At 36.6% G+C, this 25,744-nt stretch overlaps 1 protein-coding gene across 1 annotated transcript; it reads left to right on the top strand.

Moving 5' to 3' along the window:
- Positions 1-25,744, top strand: LOC131149826 (bifunctional nitrilase/nitrile hydratase NIT4B). Its single transcript, XM_058100593.1, has 5 exons — positions 1-348; positions 2,050-2,229; positions 23,563-23,856; positions 24,113-24,394; positions 25,288-25,744. The coding sequence occupies exons 1-5, from the start codon at positions 210-212 to the stop codon at positions 25,470-25,472; spliced, it is 1,080 nt and encodes a 359-aa protein (XP_057956576.1). The 5' UTR covers positions 1-209; the 3' UTR covers positions 25,473-25,744.

Here is a 25,744-nt window from a genome sequence, read left to right as displayed (position 1 = left end):
GTAAATATTATATTTAAATCAAGTACGGTGGCCCATTGATTTCCCAACCATTCAATGCTTTAGTGGTTTTCAGGTCAACCCGTAGTTCAATTTTGCTACGCTCTCTGGAAGCCTCTCCATTGTTGATAGCAGTCCGTGTGCGCACAGAAGTTGTTCCTTCAGGCAATCGGATCTCCGGTGACACCCAACGAAGAACCCAGCTAAAACCCATGGCGCTACTTCAGACTCCGGGTAACGGCGGGCCCTTGTTCGCCGAGGTCGATATGGGCGCCGAGGCCTCAGCCACCACCGTCCGTGCCACCGTCGTACAAGCCTCCACTGTCTTTTACGACACCCCCGCCACTCTAGGTCAGTGCTCGCCAACGACCGCTTTTTGAGCTCCTCAGATGATGTTCAAAATGATACGAAATTAGCCCACTTCTCCTTCTAAAAACAGCAGAGGAATGGAAAGGGGAAATTTTTAATAGGCTTGGAGAGTAGCCCGTTTTCATCATTTGGGTTTTCTTTCCCAGTACCCAAAAAACACAGCTTCCATTTGCTTTCCCCTTTTCTTTCTGATAGCCAGAAGGGGCTTAGAATCTTTATGACTGTAACAAAAAATTCCTCTTAACACTAACCGTGACATTTTTTTGGGCTTGGATCAGTTCCATTGCGAGAGAGTAGACCAAATTAATAGCATCCAATTTTGTTTTACACTTTTCCAACACTTGCCTGCGCTTCATGAGTTAGTTAAACTTATTATTTTGGTCATACATTTTCGTATTAAAAATTCTAGTCTTGAACTGCATATGTTTAGAGTATAAACATGATTATTTATAGCACTATGCGGTGTTTTCCTGTTTGGTACCTTGGAATGGAAAGAAAGGGTTTAATGTATTTATAGCACTATGTTGTGTTTGGTACCTTGGAATGGAATGGGTTGTGGATGCAATGGAATGAAAACTTATATGGTGAATATATAAAAATATAAAGGCCAATTCCGTCCCATTCTTACTTACCTAACAAATTAATGTTAGCATTACTTGTACTAATTTTTCTTTTTCAATATTTTGGTGGCACTCTAGCCATTTCAAAATGTTGATTCAGCACCTATTATTTTATTAATAATGATAATAATAATAATGCCAAAACAGAAGTGCATGTATGAACTGCATACTCAAACATGCATGTATATATGCAAAAAAAAAAAAATATTTGAAATAAATTAGATTCATTAAAAGCAAGAATTACATGAAGTGTGGGACAAAAATATTAACAATTTCAATGTTAGTGCCAACTACTAAAGCTATCTTTAATGAGAAAAAATAAAAAAATACTTTATTAAAAGTTGTTTTTAGTGAGTGTTAATTTTTTCAACTACCTTATTGTAATTTATGATGATGTCATTTTAGTATGTTATAGAAGAATTGGTTAATGTAATAAAGCTTCAGTAAGGAAGAAGTTATAGCAAATAGTCTTTTTAATTCACTTTTTCACCTTTTGCAAGCCAAAAAAGAGTATTTATTTATTTTTTATTCCTTTGTTTGTTTGTTTGTTTGTTTTTTTTTTTTAGAAATTCTTAACTAGAGGTTAGTTGTGTATTTCATTCAAAATAAATTTGAATCAAAGAACTTAGCAGTGAACTTGTTTGGGTTATGGTTGTTTTAGCAAGAAAGGCTCAAAGATTTTGTGCAAAAGACGTTGACCATCCTTAAGGTTTTCAAAAAGACATTGACCTCCCTTGAAATTCAAAGACCTCCATTGAGATTTCAAGAATTCTAGCGACCTCCCTTGAGACACAAACCTCCCTTTATATTTTGTAAAAAAACTTGTGTTTTTTTACAGGAAGTTTGTGTCTTTTTGACAAACCTTAGGAGAAGTATGTGATATTTTTGAAACCTCAAGGGATCTCTATGACATTTTTGAAGTATCAAGAGAGGTCTTTGTCTTTTTGCCAAACCTCAGGGGAGGTGAGTGCCTTTTGCCTTTTTAATTTAAATTTATTGAAAATCGAAGGCATTGTTATTGTTCTAGTCTTCTAGAGTTGATTTTGTTTGTTTGTATTAGCAGATAAGGCTGAGAGATTGCTAGCAGAAGCAGCCTCATACGGATCACAGCTTGTTTTGTTTCCGGAAGCATTTGTTGGTGGTTACCCACGAGGATCAACTTTTGGTGTTGCAGTTGGTACTCGTTCAGTAAAGGGTAAAGAGGAATTCCGGAAGTATTATGCTGCAGCCATTGATGTGCCTGGTAGGACACTATTTCATGCCCTTTGTTGCTGAATGGATGATTTTTTTTGTTTTGTTATGCCAGTATGCATAAAGTTTATTCAATGTATCTATAGTGTGGTTGAGGCTTTTATGTTAACCTGCATCTGGTAAAGGCAGGGTTTCCAAGAAAACTTCCTTTGGTGACTCTGTAAATTGATGGATAGCTAGCATTGCAAATGAAGCAAAAAGGTTCTTACATGGATAGTTTCTAACTGTAAGGATTTTCTTTTTCTCCAAAAGAGATTGACTTTAGGAAAACAAAAATTGATAGATTGAAGTTTTGATTGGAGGCATTCTAAGATTGGAAATTGGAGTGTGGACCTTTGCACATTGGGAAAGGTTGCTCCATAGCAACTTGGGCTCTATAACTTGAAGTTGTGGATACAACCTCTCCAAATGTGGCCTAAGACTATGCCCCATCCCAAACCTTGCATTGGCGAGTTCTTGTGTACTGTGGCTAACCCTTTCTTCTTAGAAGTTTCTGTGTAAACTAATTAATATTTTTTAGGGGAAAATGGTTGTATACCAAGTTTGTAAGGCTTTATGCTAGCCCATTGCCCCTTGGCTTTTAAAAATTTCTAGCAAAGAGGGTCAAAAGTATTGAGAATTGATTTTCTTGTTAGATTTCCAAATTAAACTTACATGCCTTGAGAAGCATAAATTGTGATTTTGCTCCTCCTTTATCTGGTGCTGGGATCTCTTAATGTCCTAGAATCTCTAAGGCGGACAAAAACAATAATCATAATGTCCTAGTCTAGGATGCATTAGCCATATTGGGGGTCATTTGGCATAACTATCAAAATTATGAAAACAAAAATTGGAAATGAAATTAAAAACATAAAATAGAAACTAAAAATGGAAAATTGGCAACCCATTTGTTTATTCTTCCCAAAACTAAAACAAATTAAAAGCCTAATTGTAAGCATGTACAATTTGGTTGTTTAATCAAATAACAATTAAAAATATGATTAGAATAATGAAAAATAAAAAACATACAAATTAGAAAATATCACAATAAAAATAAATACTTATTATAATAATTTTACTTGCCTTGGGGGGGGGGGGGGTTTGATTCTGTTGGGGTTTTTGTCCAAATTCTAATAGATTTGAGGGAAACAAGTTTTATGTTCGTCAGAAGGCGTATGGGTGTGGAGATGAGGAAGGTGTTTGATGATAAGAGAGAAAAATCTGGTGAGTTAGTGACTAAGATATTAAGGAGATATTTTAAAGGAGAATTGGAAGAGTCTCATGCAAAGGAGATTGGGAGTAGCAATGGGGCAAGTAAAGGAAAGGAGATAAAGAAATGGGGGGTTTTTTCAGACTCAAAGAGTGACGATATTAGCGAGTTCGATTGTGGTAGGGGGTTGTTGTTGGATGAGATTCAAGAACAGTTAGGGCATGTTTTTGATTCTTGTCATGAAGAAGAGGATTTATCTTGCGTTCTATCAATTGTATTGAATGCCTTCTTTGTGAGGGTTCTTCTCATTATATAGTAATGTTTGAGCTAATTACATGGTTGAATCTCAGTAGTTACATCAATCCTGTCTAACTAAATAGGAAGCTAAAATATACAGCTAATCACAAAATATTTACAATTATAATACAAGAATCATGCCATAAATAGATAGGCTAATTATGGCTTGATATAATGTGACCGACATCCCCCTCAAATTGATGCGGGTCGATCAAGAAGCATCAATTTGCCCACGAGAAATTGATGGCGCTAACGAGTCATGGTTTTCGTAAAGATGACAGCAATCTGGAGGTCAGTGGAAAAGTGAGGAAGAGAAGTGGCACGAGTGTCTAGTGCTTCCCGAATAGAGTGACAATCCACCTCAATATGCTTTGTGCACTCATTATAAATGGGATTAGCTGCAATTTGAATAGCACTAGTGTTATCAGCATGGAGAGGAGTGGGATCAGGCTGAGAGAACCCTAGCTCAGCAAGAAGCCCACAAAGCCAACTAATCTCAGAACAAGGAGCAGACATCGCATGGTATTTAGATTCAGTTGAAGATTTCGAAACACGAGCATGCTTTTTACTCTTCCAAAAAATCAAAGAATCTCCAAGGAAGAGGCACTAGCCCGTGCCGGAAAGGCAAGTATCAGGAAAAGCCCAATTAACATCACTCTAAGCAATGAGACGAAGAGGAAAGCCAGCAGGAAAGAACAATCCACAGCTAGGGGACCCCCCGAAGATATCGAATGATATGACGAATGGCAGCTAAGTGTAAATGGCATGGAGTCTGCATAAACTATCTAACCTACTGGACAACAAAGGAAATATCAAGCCAAGTAATAGTCAAATAATTCAAGCTACCCACCAATTGGCAATGCACAGTAGGATAAAAAAGGAGATCACCCTCCTCACGACGATACTTCATGTTAACTTCTAGAGGAGTATCTACAGAAGAAGTATCCTGAAGACCAGCCAAAGTAATTAAATCCTGTGTATACTTATGTTGATTTAGGAAGATGCCTGAAGGAGCAGTGTGAACTGCCAATCCCAAGAAGTACGTAAGAGGACCAAGATCCTTCATATGAAAAGAGGCGTGAAGATGTTGTTTGATTACGCGCCAAAACTGCGTAATTGGACATCTTAACTCAGTCTTTACGACTTTTATTTTTAATTAAATGTCTAATTATGTCTAATATTTTAACAAAGTGCCGAATTTATCATTCTTGAGTTTTGTTGCACAATTTATGAATTTTTGGTAATTTTTTATCGCAGAAAAATTCCCGTGAACCAAAACTGGCACCTGTTCGTAATTTGCGTATAACTTTTCCGTCCGAGCTCTGATTGAGACGATTCAAATTTTTGGAGAAAGAGGAAAGGATTATCTACAACTTCCGTGTTTTGAGTTTCGCGAGAAATGGGCTTTAGGAAGGTTGAACTTGGCTGTGAACGCAGAGAATAAAAATAGAGAAAAATCAAAAGAGAAAATATATATATATGTAGTTTGGAAAGATGCAATTGGAAAAGTCAAAGACAGTGGCTTTGAAATATATATATATATATATAAATATGAATTGGAAAAGTAAAAAAAATTGGTGGCTTGGAAACACACAATTTTGAAAAGTCCAAATTTGTGGGTGTGTGAGTTGTGAAGCAAAGAAGTCAAAAGGGACAGCTGGCCGTGCATGTGGATTAATACATGAGAGAGGTGCGCTGGGAGTATTTTTTTGGAGAGGAACATAGGGGCTTTGAACACACATAGAGGAGGGGAGCAAGGTTTTCTCCTTTAAAGCCTTCTTCTCCAGCTTTCCAGCATTTTTCCGGCAGCTCCACCAGCAGCCGAGGCACTCCCCTGCTCCAGCATTTTTCCAGCAGCTCCACCAGCAGCTGAGGCACTCCCCTGCTCCTGCTGCAATTTCCCGAGCCACTCTCTCCCTCTCTCATTCTCTCTCTAATCTTTATTATTATTTACTTGTATTTTGTTATGTTAATGTCATTTTAAATTGAACTTGCTGTATTATTTTAGTTTAATATCAATTTAAAATACCTTATTGGAACTTGTTGTTTATTGATTTACTTTAATTTCATATTGATTATCTTGTTGGGTTATATCTATTTTTAATTTCATTTTCTTTGAGACTCTTAATTATTGTTGTGTTTTAGTAGGTTGTTTTCCATTTAAGTAGTTAAGATATTGAGTTTATTTTTGTTCGAATTTATTGTTGAGTTGAATTTAATTTCTATTCACATTATTGATGGAACTATTGTCTCCATGTGAAGTTGATGTTGGGATAATTAGTGTGTTTGTTCGGGTTAAGATAATTAGTGATGTTGGGACAATTATTGTTCACATTTTTTTGTTTGAGATAATTAGTGTGTTTGTTTATTTTAGTGTAGTTCTGCACTTTAACGTTACTTTAATGATTGTTTAAGTTTAGCAATTTGTTTGAGTTATTTCTATTAAAAGTTTAGTCGTTTTCATTTAAAGTTAGTGTCGAGACTGAATGATTGGTCTGTCATTAGTGTGTTGAAATTAAATATTTGTTTAAGTTAATTGAGGTCTTAGCTTTGATTTATTATTTGAATGTGTATTTAGTGAGTTGTCGGTTGATTTTGTGCGCGTTAGGTTCATAGTTTAGATGTTGTTTGTTTCAATTCCGTCATAAATATTTCAAAACCTCAAAGATTACGAATCTGAACCATGTTCAGTAAAATTTGTTTTCTTATTTTCTTTGCCTATTTCGCGCTAGTTTAGAGCTAATTTGCATTCCCCGTTGAGACGATCTGGCCTATTTGGGCTAATTATTACACGACATAGCTCCTATACTTGGGATAGCCCTAGTGCTACTCATTTTTAGAAGTGAGTCAAGTTTTTAGCGCCGTTGCCGGACTATCCCAAGTATAGGAGCTACATCGTGTAATAATTAGCCCAAATAGGCCAGATCGTCTCAACGGGGAATGCAAATTAGCTCTAAACTAGCGCGAAATAGGCACAAAGAAAATAAGAAAACAAATTTTACTTAACATGGTTCAGATTCGAAATCTTTGGGGTTTTGAAATATTTATGACGGAATTGAAACAAACATCTAAACTATGAACCTAACGCGCACAAAATCAACCGACAACTCACTAAATACACATTCAAATAATAAATCAAAGCTAAGACCTCAATTAAATTAAACAAATATTTAATTTCAACACACTAATGACAGACCAATCATTCAGTCTCGACACTTAACTTTAAATGAAAACGACTAAACTCTTAATAGAAATAACTCAAGCAAATTACTAAACTTAAACAATCATTAAAGTAATGTTAAAGTGCAGAAATACACTAAAACAAACAAACACACTAATTATCTCAAACAAAAAAATGTGAATAGAAATTGTCCCAACATCACTAATTATCTTAACCCGAACAGACACACTAATTATCCCAACATCAACTTCACATGGAGACAATAGTTCCATCAATAATGTGAATAGAAATTAAATTCAACTCAACAATAAATTCGAACAAAAATAAACTCAATATCTTAACTACTTAAATGGAAAACAACCTACTAAAACAAGTAAATAATAATAAAGATTAGAGAGAGAATGAGAGAGGGAGAGAGTGGCTCGGGAAATTGCAGCAGGAGCAGGGGAGTGCCTCAGCTGCTGGTGGAGCTGCTGGAAAAATGCTGGAGCAGGGGAGTGCCTCGGCTGCTGGTGGAGCTGCCGGAAAAATGCTGGAAAGCTGGAGAAGAAGGCTTTAAAGGAGAAAACCTTGCTCCCCTCCTCTATGTGTGTTCAAAGCCCCTATGTTCCTCTCCAAAAAAATACTCCCAGCGCACCTCTCTCATGTATTAATCCACATGCACGGCCAGCTGTCCCTTTTGACTTCTTTGCTTCACAACTCACACACCCACAAATTTGGACTTTTCAAAATTGTGTGTTTCCAAGCCACCAATTTTTAACTTTTCCAATATTATATATATATATATTTCAAAGCCACTGTCTTTGACTTTTCCAATTGCATCTTTCCAAAATACATATATATATATATATATATATATATATTTATATATTCTCTTTTGATTTTTCTTTATTTTTATTTTCTGCCATCACAGCCAAGTTCGACCTTCCTAGAGCCCGTTTCTCGAGAAGCTCAAGACACAGAAGTTGTAGATAATCCTTTCCTCTTTCTCCAAAAATTTGAATCGTCTTAATCGGAGCTCGGACGGAAAAGTTATACGCAAATTACGAATAGGTGCCGGTTTTGGTTCGCGGGAATTTTTCTGCAATAAAAAATTGCCAAAAATTCATAAATTGTGCAATAAAACTCAAGAATGATAAATTCGGAACTTTGTTAAAATATTAGACATAATTGGACATTTAATTAAAAATAGAAGCCGTAAAGACCGAGTTAAGATGCCCAATTACGCAGTTTTGGCGCGTAATCACACCCCCCAACTAACGTTTTGCTAGTTTCTAGCCAATGACATGAATGAATCTTAGGGCGGTGCCTACAACTACAAACTCTAGTGATCATGAAATTAATGCACATGCGACACAAGCGTATCGTTTCACATACAAGAATATAACTGAATTTCACACAGGCTTGTTCATATTTAATAAACACAACTTCGAAGTACGTCACTCATGCAAGTTTCATCGTTTATATGTCATTTAAGAGCAATATACTCACATGAAGTTAACTAGCGGCACAATTCAGAGTTAATGTAGTCATATAAGTTCGAGTATAAATAGGTAGACTCTCGAGGTGTGTGTGATGTGTGTGACTCAGTACACCTAGGATACCAGTGGACACCTTCAGAACGGTCGCTTTAACTCTGCCTAACTGGTATACCCTCAAAAACACTCAAAGAAAATGGGTTGACTCGTCATATGTGAGGAGGAGTGTCACGGTCAAACATCCCACATATTAAAAGGAACAAACGCTACATATACGGAGTGGACTAGTCTAGAAAGGATCTAGTCTATCTATGAGGTGTCGGGTTCTTCACCCTAGCATCTTCTCACCTACTAGCCATATCCAACCGAGACCACCCTAGATGAATTTATTCACAAACTTGTCGTGAATACATTTGAGGCATTAACCGGTTGAAGCATCTTCATACGTGAAAAATATGTGTCGTGTCCTTGACTTTTTGTGATATGTATTTGGACCGGCATTGACATTTCATTTCATGTGCATGTGTATTTCTTGTTCTTTATTCTGCTTATTCTTCATTTTTTGTCTTTTCTTGATCAATTAGGACATCTTTACACTTTTTTTGTAATCTTCAAACAATCAATGGAAATTGAGCTCAAGTAATGGTCTATGACTAAGTCTATCTCTAGGGGTGGCTCAGCTTTCACATCTTGAGTAAGCTACAAGACCTAGGTTTCTATCTCCCCACTAGGTGTCACCTCTAGGCTAGCAAATCAAAACATAGACTAGTGTACAAGGGATATCCAAAAAAAAAAAAAAAAAAAAAGGAAAGTTGAGTTTCATGAACTCTGAGCTGACGTCATAAACTCAAAAGAACGATAAATGACTCAATAATACCTCACAAGGTGTCATAGTCGTCACGGGTGTTCTCTCAGTGCTCATGAGGAACCCTAAGTGCAATGAATCACGTGAGTGTTTTTATTCAGTCTCGTGAGATGCCGTGTAAATACAAGAAATTATATAGTCAGATTAGCACGAGTGTACTATCAATCAATTCTTTCATGGAGTTACAAGTCGTATAAAGAGAAACTACGCATGATTGATTCACGTGTGTAATTCTTAAGTTATACGCAAGTATGTGAAGGGTATAAGTCAATTCACAAATAAGGAATTCAGCATGGTCTAAGCTCAATAACAATATTTCCCAAATGTGGACCTAACTGACATGCAAACATCACATGCAATTTTCACATTGAAACTTTTTTTTTTTTTTTTTCCTTTTTTCTGTTGGTTTGTTTCCCCTATGGATATCTTTTTCAATTTCCCCTATGCTTGCACATTGATGACAATGTTTCATTTTAGTTGGGGGGGGAGAGCATGTGCAATAGTGTGCCTCCATGTGAAAAAAAAAAAAAAAAGTTTCAATATGAAAATTGCATGTGATGTTTGCATATTAGTTAGGTCCACATTTGGGAAATACTGTTATTGAGCTTAGGGCATGCTGAATTCCTTATTTGTGAACTGACTTATACCCTTCACATACTTGCGTATAACTTAAGAATTACACACTTGAATCAATCATGCGTAATTTCTCTTTATACGACTTGTAACTCCATGAAAGAATTGATTGGTAGTACACTCGTGCTAATCTGACTATATAATTTCTTGTATTTACACGGCATCTCACGAGGCTGAATAAAAACACTCACGTGGTTCATTGCACTTAGAGTTCCTTATGAGTACTGAGAGAACACCCGTGACGACTATGACACCTTGTGAGGTATTATTGAGTCATTTATCGTTCTTTTGAGTTTATGACGTCAGCTCAAAGTTCATGAAACTCAACTTTCCTTTTTTTTTTTTTTTTTTTTTTTTTTCGGATATCCCTTGTACAATAGTCTATGTTTTGATTTACTAGCCTAGAGGTGACACCTAATGGGGAGATAGAAACCTAGGTCTTGTAGCTTACTCAAAATGTGAAGGTTGAGCTACCCCTAGAGATAGACTTAGTTATAGACCATTACTTGAGCTCAATTTCCATTGATTGTTTGAAGATTACAAAAAAAGTGTAAAGATTGTCCTAATTGATCAAGAAAAGACAAAAAATGAAGAATGAGCGGAATAAAGAACAAGAAATACACATGGGCATGAAATGAAATGTCAATGCCGGTCCAAATACATATCACAAAAAGTCAAGGACACGACACATATTTTTCACGTATGAAGATGCTTCAACCGGTTAATGCCTCAAATGTATTCACGACAAATTTGTGAATAAGTTCATCTAGGGTGGTCTCGGTTGGAAATGGTGAGTAGGTGAGAAGATGTTAGGGTGAAGGACCCGACACCTCATAGATAGGTAAGATCCTTTCCAGACTAGTCCACTCCGGATATGTAGCGTTTGTTTCTTTTAATATGTGGGATGTTTGACCGCGACACTCCTCCTCACATATGACTAGTCAACCCATTTTCTTTGAGTTTTTTTAAGGGTATACCAGTTAGGCCGAGTCAAAGCGATCGTTTTGAATGTGTCCACTGGTATCCTAGGTGTACTGAGTCACACACATCACACACACCTCGAGAGTCTACCTATTTATACTCGAACTTATATGACTACATTAACTCTGAATTGTACCGCTAGTTAACTTCATGTGAGTATATTGCTCTTAAATGACATATAAACGATGAAACTTGCATGAGTGACGTACTTCGAAGTTGTGTGTATTAAATATGAACAAGCTTGTGTGAAATTCAGTTATATTTTTATATGTGAAACGGTACGTTTGTGTCGCATGTGCATTAATTTCATGATCACTGGAGTTTGTAGTTGTAGGCACCGCCCTAAGATTCATTCACGTCATTTGCTAGAGACTAGCAAAACGTTAGTTGGGGGGTGTGATTATGCGCCAAAACTGCGTAATTGGACATCTTAACTCGGTCTTTACGACTTTTATTTTTAATTAAATGTCTAATTATGTCTAATATTTTAACAAAGTGCCGAATTTATCATTCTTGAGTTTTGTTGCACAATTTATGAATTTTTGGCAATTTTTTATTGCAGAAAAATTCCCGTGAACCAAAACTGGCACCTGTTCGTAATTTGCGTATAACTTTTCCGTCCGAGCTCTGATTGAGACGATTCAAATTTTTGGAGAAAGAGGAAAGGATTATCTACAACTTCCGTGTTTTGAGTTTCGCGAGAAATGGGCTTTAGGAAGGTTGAACTTGGCTGTGAACGCAGAGAATAAAAATAGAGAAAAATCAAAAGAGAAAATATATATATATATATATGAAATTGGAGAAGTAAAAAAAATTGGTGGCTTGGAAACACACAATTTTGAAAAGTACAAATTTGTGGGTGTGTGAGTTGTGAAGCAAAGAAGTCAAAAGGGACAGCCGGGCGTGCATGTGGATTAATACATGAGAGAGGTGCGTTGGGAGTATTTTTTTGGAGAGGGGCTTTGAACACATATAGAGGAGGGGAGCAAGGGGGAGCAAGGTTTTCTCCTTTAAAGCCTTCTTCTCCAGCTTTCCAGCATTTTTTCGGCAGCTCCAGCAGCAGCCGAGGCGCTCCCCTGCTCCAGCATTTTTCCAGCAGCTGAGGCACTCCCCTGCTCTAGCTGCAATTTCCCGAGCCACTCTCTCCCTCTCTCATTCTCTCTCTAATCTTTATTATTATTTTCTTGTATTTTGTTTTGTTAATGTCATTTTAAATTGAACTTGCTATATTATTTTAATTTAATGTCAATTTAAAATACCGTGTTGGAACTTGTTGTTTATTGATTTACTTTAATTTCATATTGATTATCTTGTTGGGTTATATCTATTTTTAATTTCATTTTATTTGAGACTCTTAATTATTATTGTGTTTTAGTAGGTTGTTTTCTATTTAAGTAGTTAAGATATTGAGTTTATTCTTGTTCGAATTTATTGCTGGGTTGAATTTAATTTTTGTTCACATTATTGATGGAACTATTGTCTCCGTGTGAAGTTGATGTTGGGATAATTAGTGTGTTTGTTCGGGTTAAGATAATTAGTGATGTTGGGACAATTTTTGTTCACATTTTTTTGTTTGAGATAATTAGTGTGTTTGTTTGTTTTAGTGTAGTTCTGCACTTTGACGTTACTTTAATGATTATTTTAGTAATTTGCTTGAGTTATTTCTATTAAGAGTTTAATCGTTTTCATTTAAAGTTAGTGTCGAGACTGAATGATTGGTCTGTCATTAGTGTGTTGAAATTAAATATTTGTTTAAGTTAATTGAGGTCTTAGCTTTGATTTACTATTTGAATGTGTATTTAGTGAGTTGTTGATTGATTTTGTGCGCGTTAGGTTCATAGTTTAGATGTTGTTTGTTTCAATTCCGTCATAAATATTTCAAAACCCCAAAGATTTCGAATCTGAACCATGTTCAGTAAAATTTGTTTTCTTATTTTCTTTGCTTGTTTCGTGCTAGTTTAGAGCTAATTTGCATTCCCCGTTGAGACAATTTAGTCTATTTGGGCTAATTATTACACGACGTAGCTTCTATACTTGGGATAGCCCTAGTGCTACTCATTTTTAGAAGTGAGTCACTGCTGGAGATGATCAATCAAAGCAAAATCGATCCCGGTGATAACAATATCATCAACATAAGCCAGAAGAAAGAACAAAACCAGTAGATGTCTTGCATAGGAACAAAGAAGAGTCATATTGGCTTTGCTGAAAGGAAAACTGAAGCAAGGTAGTTCAAAACTTGTCAAACCATGCTCGGGGAGCCTGTTTCAGCCCATAGAGAGATTGCTTCAACTTACATACATCCGAAGAAGAGGAGGAAAAACCAGGTGGAAGGGCCATGTAAATTTCCTCTTTGAGAGATCACCATGAAGAAATGCGCGTTTGACGTCCATTTGATGAAGTGGCTAGCCTTGTGAAGCAGCAATAGAAATAACCATATGCATTGTAGTCCACCCCATACTCTTGCTTGTTCCCAAGGGCAACCAACCGTGCCTTATACTGGTCCAAAGTTCCATCAGAGCAGAGCTTAATCAAGTAAACCCATTTACGACCGATGACCTTAATATTAGATGGGCAAGGAACCACGTCCCATTTAAGATTATCTTGGAGAGCCCTAAGTTCCTCACCCATCGCTTTCCGCTAACATTCATGTTTAAAAGCCGTAGAAAAGCATGTATGAATGGGAATAGAAGTTAAAATAGCATTAAAACCATACCAATCAGGAGGGCGTGATACTCGTGCAGAGTGTTGAGGTCCAGGTGTAGGAGCCATGTCAGGCCCAGGAGGCGTAGACGACGTTGAATCAGATGCGGAGGAAGAGTCAAGCTCGAGAGAGGGCAAACTGGGCAGACGTCGAGTATACACAATTCCAAGTTTGAATCGTTCAGGAAGAGGAGGCAATTCATCATAATAAAGAAGAACACTAAGCTCAAGGGCTCAACATGGGTAGAAAAGTAATATTGATTTTCAAAGAAAACAACATTACGAGAAGTATGAAATTTGTTAGAACCAGGATCATAGCAAAGATAGCCTTTGTGAGAAATACTATAACCCATAAAGGCACATTTAACGGACTGAGCAAAAAGTTTGTGACGTTCATGAGAAGGTAAATGAACAAAACAAACACATCCGAAAGCATGCAAATTAAGATAGCTAGGATGCTGATTATGCAAACGAAAATAAGGAGAATCAAAATTCAAGACTTGAGAGGGCAGTCTATTAATTAAGTAAACTGCGGTAGAAAATGCCTCAACCCAGAGTTTAGAAGGAACATAGGACTCAAGCAGTAAGGTGCGAACAACGTCCAATAAATGTCGGTTCTTACGTTCGGCCACCCCATTTTGCTGTGGGGTATTAGGACAGGAGCGTTGAGACGCAATGCTTTTGTGGTGTAAGAAATCATGAAACTCGTGGGACATGTATTCCCCACCAGAATCAGACCGCAAAATCTTAATACCTGTAGAAAATTGGGTCTCAATATATGCTACAAATATCTGAAAAACAGACAAGACCTCATATTTGGATCAAAGAAATAGACCCAAGTATATCGATTGAAATCATCAAGGAATGTCACAAAATATTTGTATCGAGCATGAGAAATTAAAGGAGAAATACCTCAAACACCACTATGCACAATATCAAAGCATTTTGCAGCACGACTACCATGAGAAGGAAATGAAAGAGTTTTACTTTTTCCAAGTTTGCATATCGAACAATCAAATGACAAAGCTTTAGAAATATGTTCTTTACTGCCTAACAAACCAGAATTTAACATATGAGACAAAACACAGAGTTCGGATGACCCAAACGTTTGTGCCATATTTCACTCTTGAGAATTAATTGTCATACAAGCCAAAGATAAACTAAGCATGGAAAAGTGCAATGGAAAAAGTTTGCCAACTTTAGGCCCCTTTGCGGGTATCTTCCTCGACACCTGATCCTGCACAAGACAACCATCACGGGAGAAATGAACATCACTATTATCAACTAACTGGCCAACTGAGATAAGACTAGTAGAAAGTTCAGGAGATACATAAACATCTCTGAAAGAAGAATTAATATCCCCGACTTCATCAATAGCTAAATGTCTCCTATTAGCTATCTGAATTTGGGATGAACCATGATAAGGGCGAACATTGCAAAGAGTGTTGAACAATCTAGTCATATGATTGGATGCAGCAGAATCAACAAGCCAATATTGAGATGATGTAGTACCATTACCTTGGAGTCCTAAGGCAGAAAAGGCTGACATAATCATCTGTTGAACCATCTCTGGAGTAAGGACAGATTGATCACTAGTCGTAGAAGGACCAGCAGAAGAAGAAGGACCAACCGCAACCTGATAGGCATGAGCTTGACGGTTCTGGGGATGAGTAAGACATTCTTCGATAGTATGACCCGGCTCCTTGCAGTAATTGCAAGATTTCTTTGAACAATGAGCAGCATTGTACCCATACTCCTTGCAAATGAAGCATTGAACCTTCTGCATATCCCCACCCTTGCCTTTCCCATGAGCTACATACGCAACGACATTAGATGTCATTTTATCTTACTGAAAAATGACTTGTGTTGCAAGACGTTGCTCCTCCCGAATTAATTCTTCGAAGCATACTTCCAATGAAGTAGAAGGATCACGGTTCATCAAATTAGAGCGAGTTGTCTCGAATTTAGGCCGTAATTTCATCAAAAACTGGTCTCTCTTGCTCTGTTCATGAACTTCCCGAACAGCAGAGAGAGATGCAGCTGGCACCCTAGCATAAATCATGTCAGCAAATTCACCCCATAAGTTCTGAAACTCAGAAAAATAATCTTGAATGGAGAGATTGCCCTTAGTGTAATTGGCAATCTCATATTCCAACTGAAAACGTCGTGCTGTGTTGTCCTGATTGTAAACTTTCTTTAAAAAATTTTCTACATACTTTTAGCAGTCTTGTACGACCTCAGATATAGGACAATCTGAGGATCAATAGTTCCTAAGATCCATGACATTTCTCTAGCATCTTTGACCTTCCACTGAGCCAATTTAGGAAGCTCAGTTGGAGTCGGGTCACTTCCATCAATATGGCCCCATAACTCCTTCCCCGTAACAAATATGCGGAATTGAAATTCCCTACTACCATAATTTTTACCCACGAAGCGCACACCACAAGAATTCAAGTTGGTAGTCATGATGCCCGTAACACAACAATAAAAGACAAGGCAAAAAATGCGAAAAACACCAACTAGCAAAGCACAAAGCAGCCCAACCCACAAAGCCTAATACAGCCCAAAAAAACAATTGGCTTAAAATAACCCCTCTTGCTTAATACACTAGAAGCAGGTCAATACCAGTCCAAAACAATTATCTGCCCTAGAAAGAGAAGCAACCTTGTTTGCAATACAATCTGTCCATCACAACCAGCCACCCCAGATCAAGCTGACAGCCTCCAGGTATCACCGACAGCCACAAACACCTCAGCCGTGTGCAACAGAGTCTATCAAGTACAACCAGCCACCCTGATTATGCCCAGAAACTATCGATAGCCACAAAATTCTCCCAAGAATGTCTTGGCAGCACCACAATGATGCCCATACACTGCTGATAGCCACAAAACTCACAACACAATGAACCTCTAATGCCCAGAGATTCCTGAAACCAAAGAAAACTGCATAAGGTGACTCAACAACCCTCACAATCATGAAAGAAATTGACCTAGAAAACCTAATTCAAGTTTTAGGCTTTGATACCATATCAATTGTATTGAATGCCTTCTTTGTGAGGGTTCTTCTCATTATATAGCAACATTTGAGCTAATTACATGGCTGAATCTCAGCAATTACATCAATCCTGTCTAACTAAATAGGAAGCTAAAATATACAGCTAATCACAAAATATTTACAGCTATAATACAAGAATCATGCCATAAATAGATAGGCTAATTATAGGCTAATTATGGCTTGGTATAATCTGACTGAAACGTTCATCCTCCTCCACTAGAAGGGTTGGAGTGAGTGCCTATATTTGAAAACGATGGGCTGATTAATAATTTACAGCGTAGGATGGAATTTTGCCTACATGCGTGGAGGAGATTCCCAAGGAGTTCGAATGTCATGATCTTTTGGATAATATGGATGTCAAGTGACTGCTTTGGGATGAAATGAAATGCACTTGGATGGCGGCAAAAGTTGAAAGATGAAGGGTCAAAGGGATTAGTGAATTTGAAGAGTTTGGTAAATTATTATGGAAAGGGATTGAAAAGGGGTTTCCTTGGTTAACTTTGTATAGTTTTATTTTGTGATATTGTGTTATTGGCTTTCTTTCTTTTTTCTTTGATGGTCTTTTGTTGTTGTTTGGTGGACTTCTCATCGCCGTACGTTGTACCTTCTCTTTTTTCTATCTAACGTAGCTTCTTTTATCAAAAAAGCTAATTTTCCTTAATTATTATGTTTAAATTCGAAACACTTTTTCGGTGTTTTAAGAACAATACTATTTTACATGAAGGTTGAAAATGGGGAAAAATATTTTTAGACGGTTTATTATTTTTTTAAAATTTGTAAATTTATGAATTATTTTGTTTAAATCCACATGATAATTTTTTTTTTTCATTAAAATATGCATGCATAATGATTTAACCATAAAATGAATTTGGTATTTTTTCAATCGAGTGATACGACAACTAAAAACCATACAATTTGAGTTTTCGGTTTTTGCTAAAATCTGGCAACGAAACTGAAAACTAAGGCCTGTTTGGTACCATTACTGTTTCCTCTTTTCTATTTTTGTTTTTGTATGGTGAAGAAACAAATTTTGAATGCGCTTGTTTACATTTTTGGTTTTTGATTTCTATTATCAATTTTCAGCTATTTGTGAAAAAATTGAAAACCAAATTTTATGATTTTTTTTTCAATTGTTTTGACAACCTATTTTGGAAACTTTTAGCTTGAATATTTTAATATCCAAAATGAACTTTTCTTGGATTAACTCATTCACTTTATACATACTTCTTAAATAAAATTAAAATAAAATGGTAGTATGAATTTAAAATATAGTTCAACTAAAAAAATCAGTGTTTTAAAAGGCGAAGGCGTAAGCGAGGCGTTTTGCCCTCTGTGAGGTGAGGCGTAAGCCACAAGGGATAAGCATTTTGGGACTGTATTAATAAATAAAAAAATTTATATATAGTATAAAATGAGAAAAATGTTAGAATAATGGAGAAACAAATAAAAACATAATTCTTAAGTATCATATAGGCCAATTTTAGCTTACAAACTCAAACAATGCATGTTAAAAATAAGCCATAAGTTTACAAAAAGAAGAGAAGAAGCCAAATTACAGCATCACAATGTCTCATCATCCCAGATTTTAATTTCTAAGAATCTAAATATTAATCAATAAAGTTCAAAGGGAAATCAAGATCTTCATCAAAGTCCTCATCTTCATCAAAATCATCTATAATAGGAGTTCTTCCACTAATAAATTCCTTTCCCACTTCAACATCATCGTCTTCCTCAATTGTGCCCAATGTTGGCCTCTTGCCTTTGTCTTGAGTGCCTACATAAAGCTATAGGTTAGAAGTTAGGAGAAATGGAGAATTATAAATTAGTAGATTCAAAAATGACTATTGATATGTATGTACTCAAGTTCTCACAATAATCACTAATCTTCCTTTTGCTAGGAAGATTAGAATGTGAGCTACGAGAAGCTTGTGTTGCTTGAGCATCATCTCCTTCAAAAGGTATCACGAGCAAAGCTCTAATAGCATCAACATCTAGGAGATTTTCATCATCAAACCAAGAAGTATCTTTTGGGAGGATAGGTTCTTCCTTCTTTATGATCCATTCATCATTTGAAACTACTTCTGACACCAATATTGGATCATAATTTTTTCTTCTTCTTATAGCTCTCTCCCTCAGTTTGGTGTCGCACTTGACGTAAACTAGAGCATTCAATCTCTTGTGCTCTAATCTATTCCTTTTTTTTCGTATGAATCTACAATTGAGTTTAAGACATTTAAATTTTTAGACATTAGAAGATATTTTCATATTTGAGTGAAACCATAATAACATGACATTTGTAAGAAGTAAGAACTAAGAACCTGCTCAAATGTGCTCCAATTCCTCTCACATCCACTAGCACTACATGTTAGGCTAAGAACACAAAATAGCAAGCTTCATCAATTCTAGGGTTTTTGTCCCAAAACGCTTCCACCAATCAGCTACAAAAGAAAAAAAACATGTTTGAGTTCCAAGTTGTAAGAAGAAACAAGGATAGAGTACTACTAATTAACTAATTTTTATTGAAATATTATTTTTACCTGGGCTTCTCAACATTCTAGAGTCAACAACCATTCAAGACCCAAAATACCCTCGTGCATTATCAAACAAATCCAATTGGATGTTTGCAGCTAGCCTCTCCTCATATGACAACATTCTATCTATGCATTCAAATAGTCCTTGCTTCACTTCTTCACAATCAGAGAAGTTCTCCTTATAATGCAATTGGGGATTTAAATAACATCCTGCAGCATGTATAGCGCGATGAAGTTGTGGAGTCCATCTATCATCTATTTTGCTCCCAATGGGTCCATACTTCTTCTCATTTCTAGAAAAAATTGCAGCAATTTTTTCCTTCACCAAATCCATCATCTCATAGAGAAACCCCATGGCTGGTCTTTCCTCAGAATCAACTTCCCGTAGGACACACATAAGAGGGACAACACTTTTGATAACATACACCACGTGAGGCAAAAAATGTTGGTCAAATAAAACTATTGAGCGACTCCTTATACCTTCATGCATTTTTGCATATGTAGAAGTGCACCACATCTCTGAAGAGAACATAGATTGAAGGTCTTGCTTTTGTTTGTAAATACTCTGAAGTGTCAAAAATGCAATAGCAAAGCGCATCACTGCAGGGCAGATGAATTCTTTGTTGTTGGTGAAATGCTTCCTCATCATTGCAAGTACATAGGAATGATTATAAATAAATTTCTCAACTTGCTTAGCCTTTAGGATTGTGCTTGCATGGATCTTCAATTTTGCAATATCTTCCAACATGAGATCCAAACAATGTGCAGCATATGGAGTCCAATAGAGCTTCTCCCTCTTTTCCATAAGCTTTTTTTTTCCCCACCATTTATCATGTTCTTCGCATTATCAGTTATCACCTGCACAACATTCTCTTCACCCACTTCCTCAACCACCTCTTCCATATACTTAAACATCAAATCACCATTTTTTATAAAATCAGAAGCATCAATGGATTTTAAAAACCATGTACCAGCATGACTATTCACAAGGAAATTAATCAAGACCCTTGAACACCCATCAATCCATCCATCAACCATTATAGAACATCCATATTCCTTCCAAGCTTTTTTGTGGTCTTTCAACATGCCATCGATGTCTTTCACTTCATCTTTAAGAATCCACATCCTCATCTCATGCATAAATGGAGGCTTGAAACTTGGTCCATAATTAGCAATACCATCCACCATAACATGCCAATATACGTCATCCATCAAATTAAATGGTAAAACATTGTTGAACACACAACGGCCAACTTTCCTACACACTTCATTTCTTTTTTCCTTCTTCCATTTTGAGTTTAGAGTGGATTGTTTGGTCTGTGGAAATGAAAACTTATCCATTGGACCTCTAGCCCTCCCTAGAAGTATGGCCACTCCCACTATTCTGCTACTCAAAATCTCCAACTAATGGAGACATAGCACTCTGAGTCCTCCTCCTGGACCCTACCCAATCTCTTCAAGAAGTTCATTTCTTTTACCCTTCTCTTCTTGGAATTTTTCAAGAGCAATCTTGCATTCATCACTCATGTTTTGAGGGGCTTTTGGGCAAGGCTTCATTCCCTTCTTTTTACCAGCCAAATGATGTTTAAGTCTTGTGACAGTCCCACTGCAACATTGATCACAAAATTTACATCTAAAATATTTTTCTTCATCAATTTCTTTTATGTATTTCCAAACAAAATCTTTTTTTGCTCCTTGGAATCAGCTTCAGGCATGTTTCAGCAGGTGTAGCAAGATTTAAGCAATTAAAATTTGAAACAAAAACCTCAAAAACAAGAGACAAGAACCTCAAACCCGTCAAAGAGAGACTTTGAAAGAGAGAGCAGAGGCTTCGAGAGAGAGCAAAGGCTTTGAGAGAGAGAGAGCAGAGGCTTTGTCGAGCTTCGTCGAGGCTTCGAAAGAGAGAGCAGAGGCTTTGTCGAGCTTTGTTGAGGCTTCAAAAGAGGGAGCAAAGGCATCTTCGAGCTTCATCGAGGCTACGAAGAGAGAGCAAAGGCTTCGTTAGGCTTCGTCGATAGAGCAGAGGAGAAGAAGTTTCGCGGGAGCGAGAGGGAGGATAGGGTTTCAATGCATTTTGGGTTTTGGCCTTTTAAAAATATGTTTTAACCTAGGAATACTGAAAGGTGTACGCCTTGAAGATGAGGCATAAAAAAGCGAGGGTTTTTGTTTGATGCATACGCCTTTTTGCCTGATGCGTACACTTCTATGGAGTTACGCCTTCTCACATACGCCTTAGTGCGTTTTTGCCCTCAAACGCCTCAATGCGCGCCTTAAAAATGCCTTTCAAATCACTGGAAAAAACTCATAAAATGTTAAAAATTTATAAAATTGTAAAATCCAGCTACAAAATAGTTTAATATTTTCAATTTTAAGTAAAATAATTATAAAAAATTTATTTTTTTTGTAATATTTTGAATTTATATTATTTTGTTTTTTTATTATTTGTCATAGTTTTTAATTGTTATTTGATTTCAGGAAAAAAAATTGAGCATTTGTTTAATCAAGTTTTTAATTTGTTTTAGTTTTAGAAATACTAACCAAGTAGGTTGTTTTTTTCAACTTTTATTTTTTGTTTTTGGTTTCTAGTTCCTATTTTTGCTTTTCATTTTCATAATTTTTGAAAATGATACCAAACAGCCCCTAAGAATGGAGTCAAATTTGTTGTTGACCTTTGCTTCTTCTCTGCATTGTGACTAACGAAAAATATATAACAAAATTGATTCCAAACAACCTCTTAATGTTTTAATAAGAAAAAAAAAGGGGGGGGGGGGGGGGATAAAGAATTGCTCATGCACAAGGCTCCCATGCCGCATTTGGCATTTGGGGAGAGCATATACACAACCTAACCATTGCATTTGGATATGATGGCAGAGGAAGGGGGTTGCAATCATCCCCCAAACTTTTGAACAATCTCAATTGCACCTATACTTTTGAATATTTTTAATATAAATCTTAATCTCCCCCCCCCCTCCCCCCACCGCCCAAAAAAAAGCCACTGACAAAAAATTTCCTGGCTGTAATATTGTTTGAATAAATTGTTTCTGTGAATTGAACCTATGACCTTTTGGTTTAAGGGCAGCACACTCTCACAGTTGTGCCATGGCTAAGCCCCATATTAAAGTTTGGAAATCCATATTTGGTTTGAGGACTGCAAAATCTTCAACATTCAATTTTTCTTTTGAGTTTTCAGTGTATATCCTTGGCATCTGGTGCCACTCCAAAGCATCAAATAAAATACTTGTTTCATAATTACGGGACAAGATAACCTCAAAATATATTTAATCCAATTTGGCTTTTAATCTGCATAACTCATGGTCTTATCAATCACATAATTTGGATACAACTCTGAAGAGATATGCATTCGATTGAATTGAGTTAAGACTCTTTATCCAACCTAGTAGCTGCTGTAGCCAGTACTGGATACTGATTAGGGGTGACCTGTGGCTTTAAAAGCTTTCTTAACCTTTTCTTCTTAAAGTTTCGTAGGAAGGTTATTACCAAAAAGTTTCCTGGGAAGGTCACTGGGATGGTGATTTGTTTGTTTGGTTTTGTTTTTTTTAAAAAAAAAAAATAAAAAAAAATCTAAAAATAACTTCATTAACAGAAAAAATAGAAAATTACAAAGAACTGGGGATAAGATATCCTCCTTAGAAAAGGATTACAATAAAGCCCCCTCCATTCCCTCTACATATCGGACAACAAAACTTCCTGAAAGAAACCCAAAGAATTAGCCCAAAAGGAAGCGAGGAAAACAACTTCAGCACATGTCAAGGACTTGTTTGCCCATTAAAAATCCTTGCATTCTTTTTGATCCACAAAGCCCCAAAAAGAGTGAAAACAGCGCATCTCCATAAGACCATCCTGTACTTAGTCCTCCCAAAACATCTAACTGCATCAACAAGAAAGCATACAGTCTGTGGGAGCACTGATGCCCCATCAACAACTGAGAACAGATAGGCCCAAAGATGCTTAGCCACCCTACAATGGAGAAACAAGCGGTCAGTAGTTTCATTCTGCTCTAAACACATAATAACATGTCTCTGGGTTGATAGCCTTATAAGGCCTACTTACAGGCAACAAATCATTAGCATTAAGCCTATTAGGAGCTGAACTGCTGAAGACCACAAGATGATAATTGATTTGTTAGTCTTCTTAGTTATACGTCTGCAAGGTGGTCCTTCAACTAGGTGTGTTTCGTTTAGATGGGAGTCCTTGGGATGGGCTGGATTCTGGCGGCCTCTTTTTACTGCCTTGTGTTTTATGCAAGCACATGCCAAAAGAGGAAACAACAAAAGGAAGATGTCTGCAAAAGTGACCAGCACTTCTTGTGATCACTGTCATTTCAGACCTAGATCACTGTTTGTGATGCCACTTCCCACTGTTTTATCTGATATCTCTGAATTATTATAAATGCAGGTCCTGAAGTTGACAGATTAGCTGCAATGGCCGGAAAGTATAAGGTATATTTAGTGATTGGCGTGATAGAGAGAGACAGATATACTCTCTATTGTACAGTTCTGTTTTTTGATGCTCAAGGTCATTATCTTGGAAAACATCGGAAAGTTATGCCAACAGCAATGGAGCGTGTAATTTGGGGGTTTGGAGATGGGTCAACTATTCCAGTTTATGAAACTCCTGTCGGAAAAATAGGTGCTGCAATTTGCTGGGAAAATAGAATGCCACTTCTAAGAACAGCACTGTATGCTAAAGGTTGGTTGCTTTCTGCTGCACTTGTTTTTTGGATCTATGTTCCCCCCCCCCCCCCCCCTTCTTCAAATATACCTTGAGTCTCTGTCGAAAGCAGCTGAATTTCAATTTTCAACAGTAGCAGTGTATAGCGTTTCTGCATACAACTTCTATCTGGATGCTGTAAAAGTCATCATGTTATCTTCTTGTTTAACCATTTATTGAGCTGAAACTGATCTTCGTACTTTTGATTTCAAATGGGATAATCTTTTGTTTACAGGCATTGAAATATATTGTGCACCTACTGCTGATGCGAGGGAAACATGGCAAGCATCAATGACTCATATTGCTCTTGAGGGTGGATGTTTCGTGTTATCTGCAAACCAATTCTGTCGAAGAAAAGACTACCCACCTGCCCCTGAATATGTGTTTTCTGGCACAGAAGACGATTTAACACCAGATTCTGTTGTCTGTGCTGGGGGTAGTGTTATTATTTCTCCATCAGGGACTGTTCTAGCAGGACCTAATTATGAGAGTGAGGCACTCATCTCAGCGGATTTAGGTATGTACTTTCTCATTTCTTTCTAATTTCTAAATGTCCAATTTAACTTTTGGTCAAATTTATGCTGAAACCACATTAACAACAGTTCAATTGTTGTTCATGAGAGAAGAAACCATGAATTCATACAACCACCAATGCATCCAATTAGTTGTAACAACATTTCAGTTTTTGCATTTTAATTGTTGACGTAGACCACATTTTATTATGAGAAAGCAGGTTGTACCTTGTTACAAATGTTTGAAATTATCCACTCCTTGCAGTGGAAATGTGTTACCTAAATCTATGGTGGACATTAGAACTAGAAAAATGAATTCTCTTAAAAACTATCCTCCAAGTTGGGCACAATAGCTATCAGGATCACTGTTCGAAGAAAATATATTTAGAACATCTCTGTGGAAAAATATGTAATTCCTCTCTCTTGATCAACTTTATAGGCTATTTCTTGGATTGTCTGGTTCTTTTCACAATTTCGAACAGATTCTGAGCCTTTTTTTTTTTAATACGAAAACCCCAACTTTATTGATAGCCCTCACTTATGGTGGAGGAATACTGTGGTTACAAACAAAACACATGAGTTTTACAAATAAACTATCATAACCATCCCAGGCATCAAAACCAATACAAGCCTATCAAAACTCGTATCATTATCCAATTAAAACAATCTAAACATGTCAATATGTGCTTTTCTCCTAAAATTTTTTATATCTAGATTTTGTATTGAACTCATCTTGACTGTTGATGTCATTTCCTTGAGCCAAAATTCTACAATAGTACTTCCAACTATCCTCTAATAGTTAGTCAGAGCTCAGCATGCTGCATCTGGAAATATGAAATATGCTTTCTTTGTCTAAGAAAAGTTCACTGGTTTTGATGATGACTGAATGATGCTATAGATCTTGGAGAAATAACAAAGGAAAAGTTTGCTTTTGATGTGGTTGGGCATTATTCAAGACCCGAAGTCCTTAGCTTAATTGTAAGGGATCATCCTGTGAGTCCCGCCACTTTCACATCTGCAGCTGTACGAACAGATGGCTCTCAGAAGGAGGAGTCGAGATCTTTCCATCAACAAACAATTTGATTTATGCATGCAAAAATGTGTCCTCTACAACAATAAAAACTTTACAGGTTGCTCTGTTACACCATCTTCTTCACATTATCAGATGAATGGCTATTGTTGTATCGTGTTGTATTGATGAATTTGCTCTGGCATTGACATCGTGTTTAAGTTGATATACCTAAAATATGTTGTTAACTGTTTCAACTGAAAAGCCAATATGGCTATGTATTTATGATCCTGTTGTTGAAATTGATGTGCCATATGAAACTGCATCTCTTGTTTATTTTAACAAA

The sequence above is a fragment of the Malania oleifera genome, chromosome 2 (genome assembly GCF_029873635.1).
Source record: "Malania oleifera isolate guangnan ecotype guangnan chromosome 2, ASM2987363v1, whole genome shotgun sequence".
NCBI lineage: Eukaryota > Viridiplantae > Streptophyta > Magnoliopsida > Santalales > Ximeniaceae > Malania > Malania oleifera.
The sequence above is the reverse complement of the archived record's forward strand: the minus strand, read 5'-3'. Positions and strand labels throughout refer to the sequence as shown.

Excerpts from the sequence above, each read along its gene's own strand:
- LOC131149826 (XM_058100593.1), top strand. The coding sequence starts at position 210 with ATGGCGCTACTTCAGACTCCGGGTAACGGCGGGCCCTTGTTCGCCGAG. Across the intron at positions 2,230-23,562 it reads TGCAGCCATTGATGTGCCTG|GTCCTGAAGTTGACAGATTA; the intron begins GTAGGACACTAT and ends TTATAAATGCAG. Across the intron at positions 23,857-24,112 it reads AACAGCACTGTATGCTAAAG|GCATTGAAATATATTGTGCA; the intron begins GTTGGTTGCTTT and ends TTTTGTTTACAG.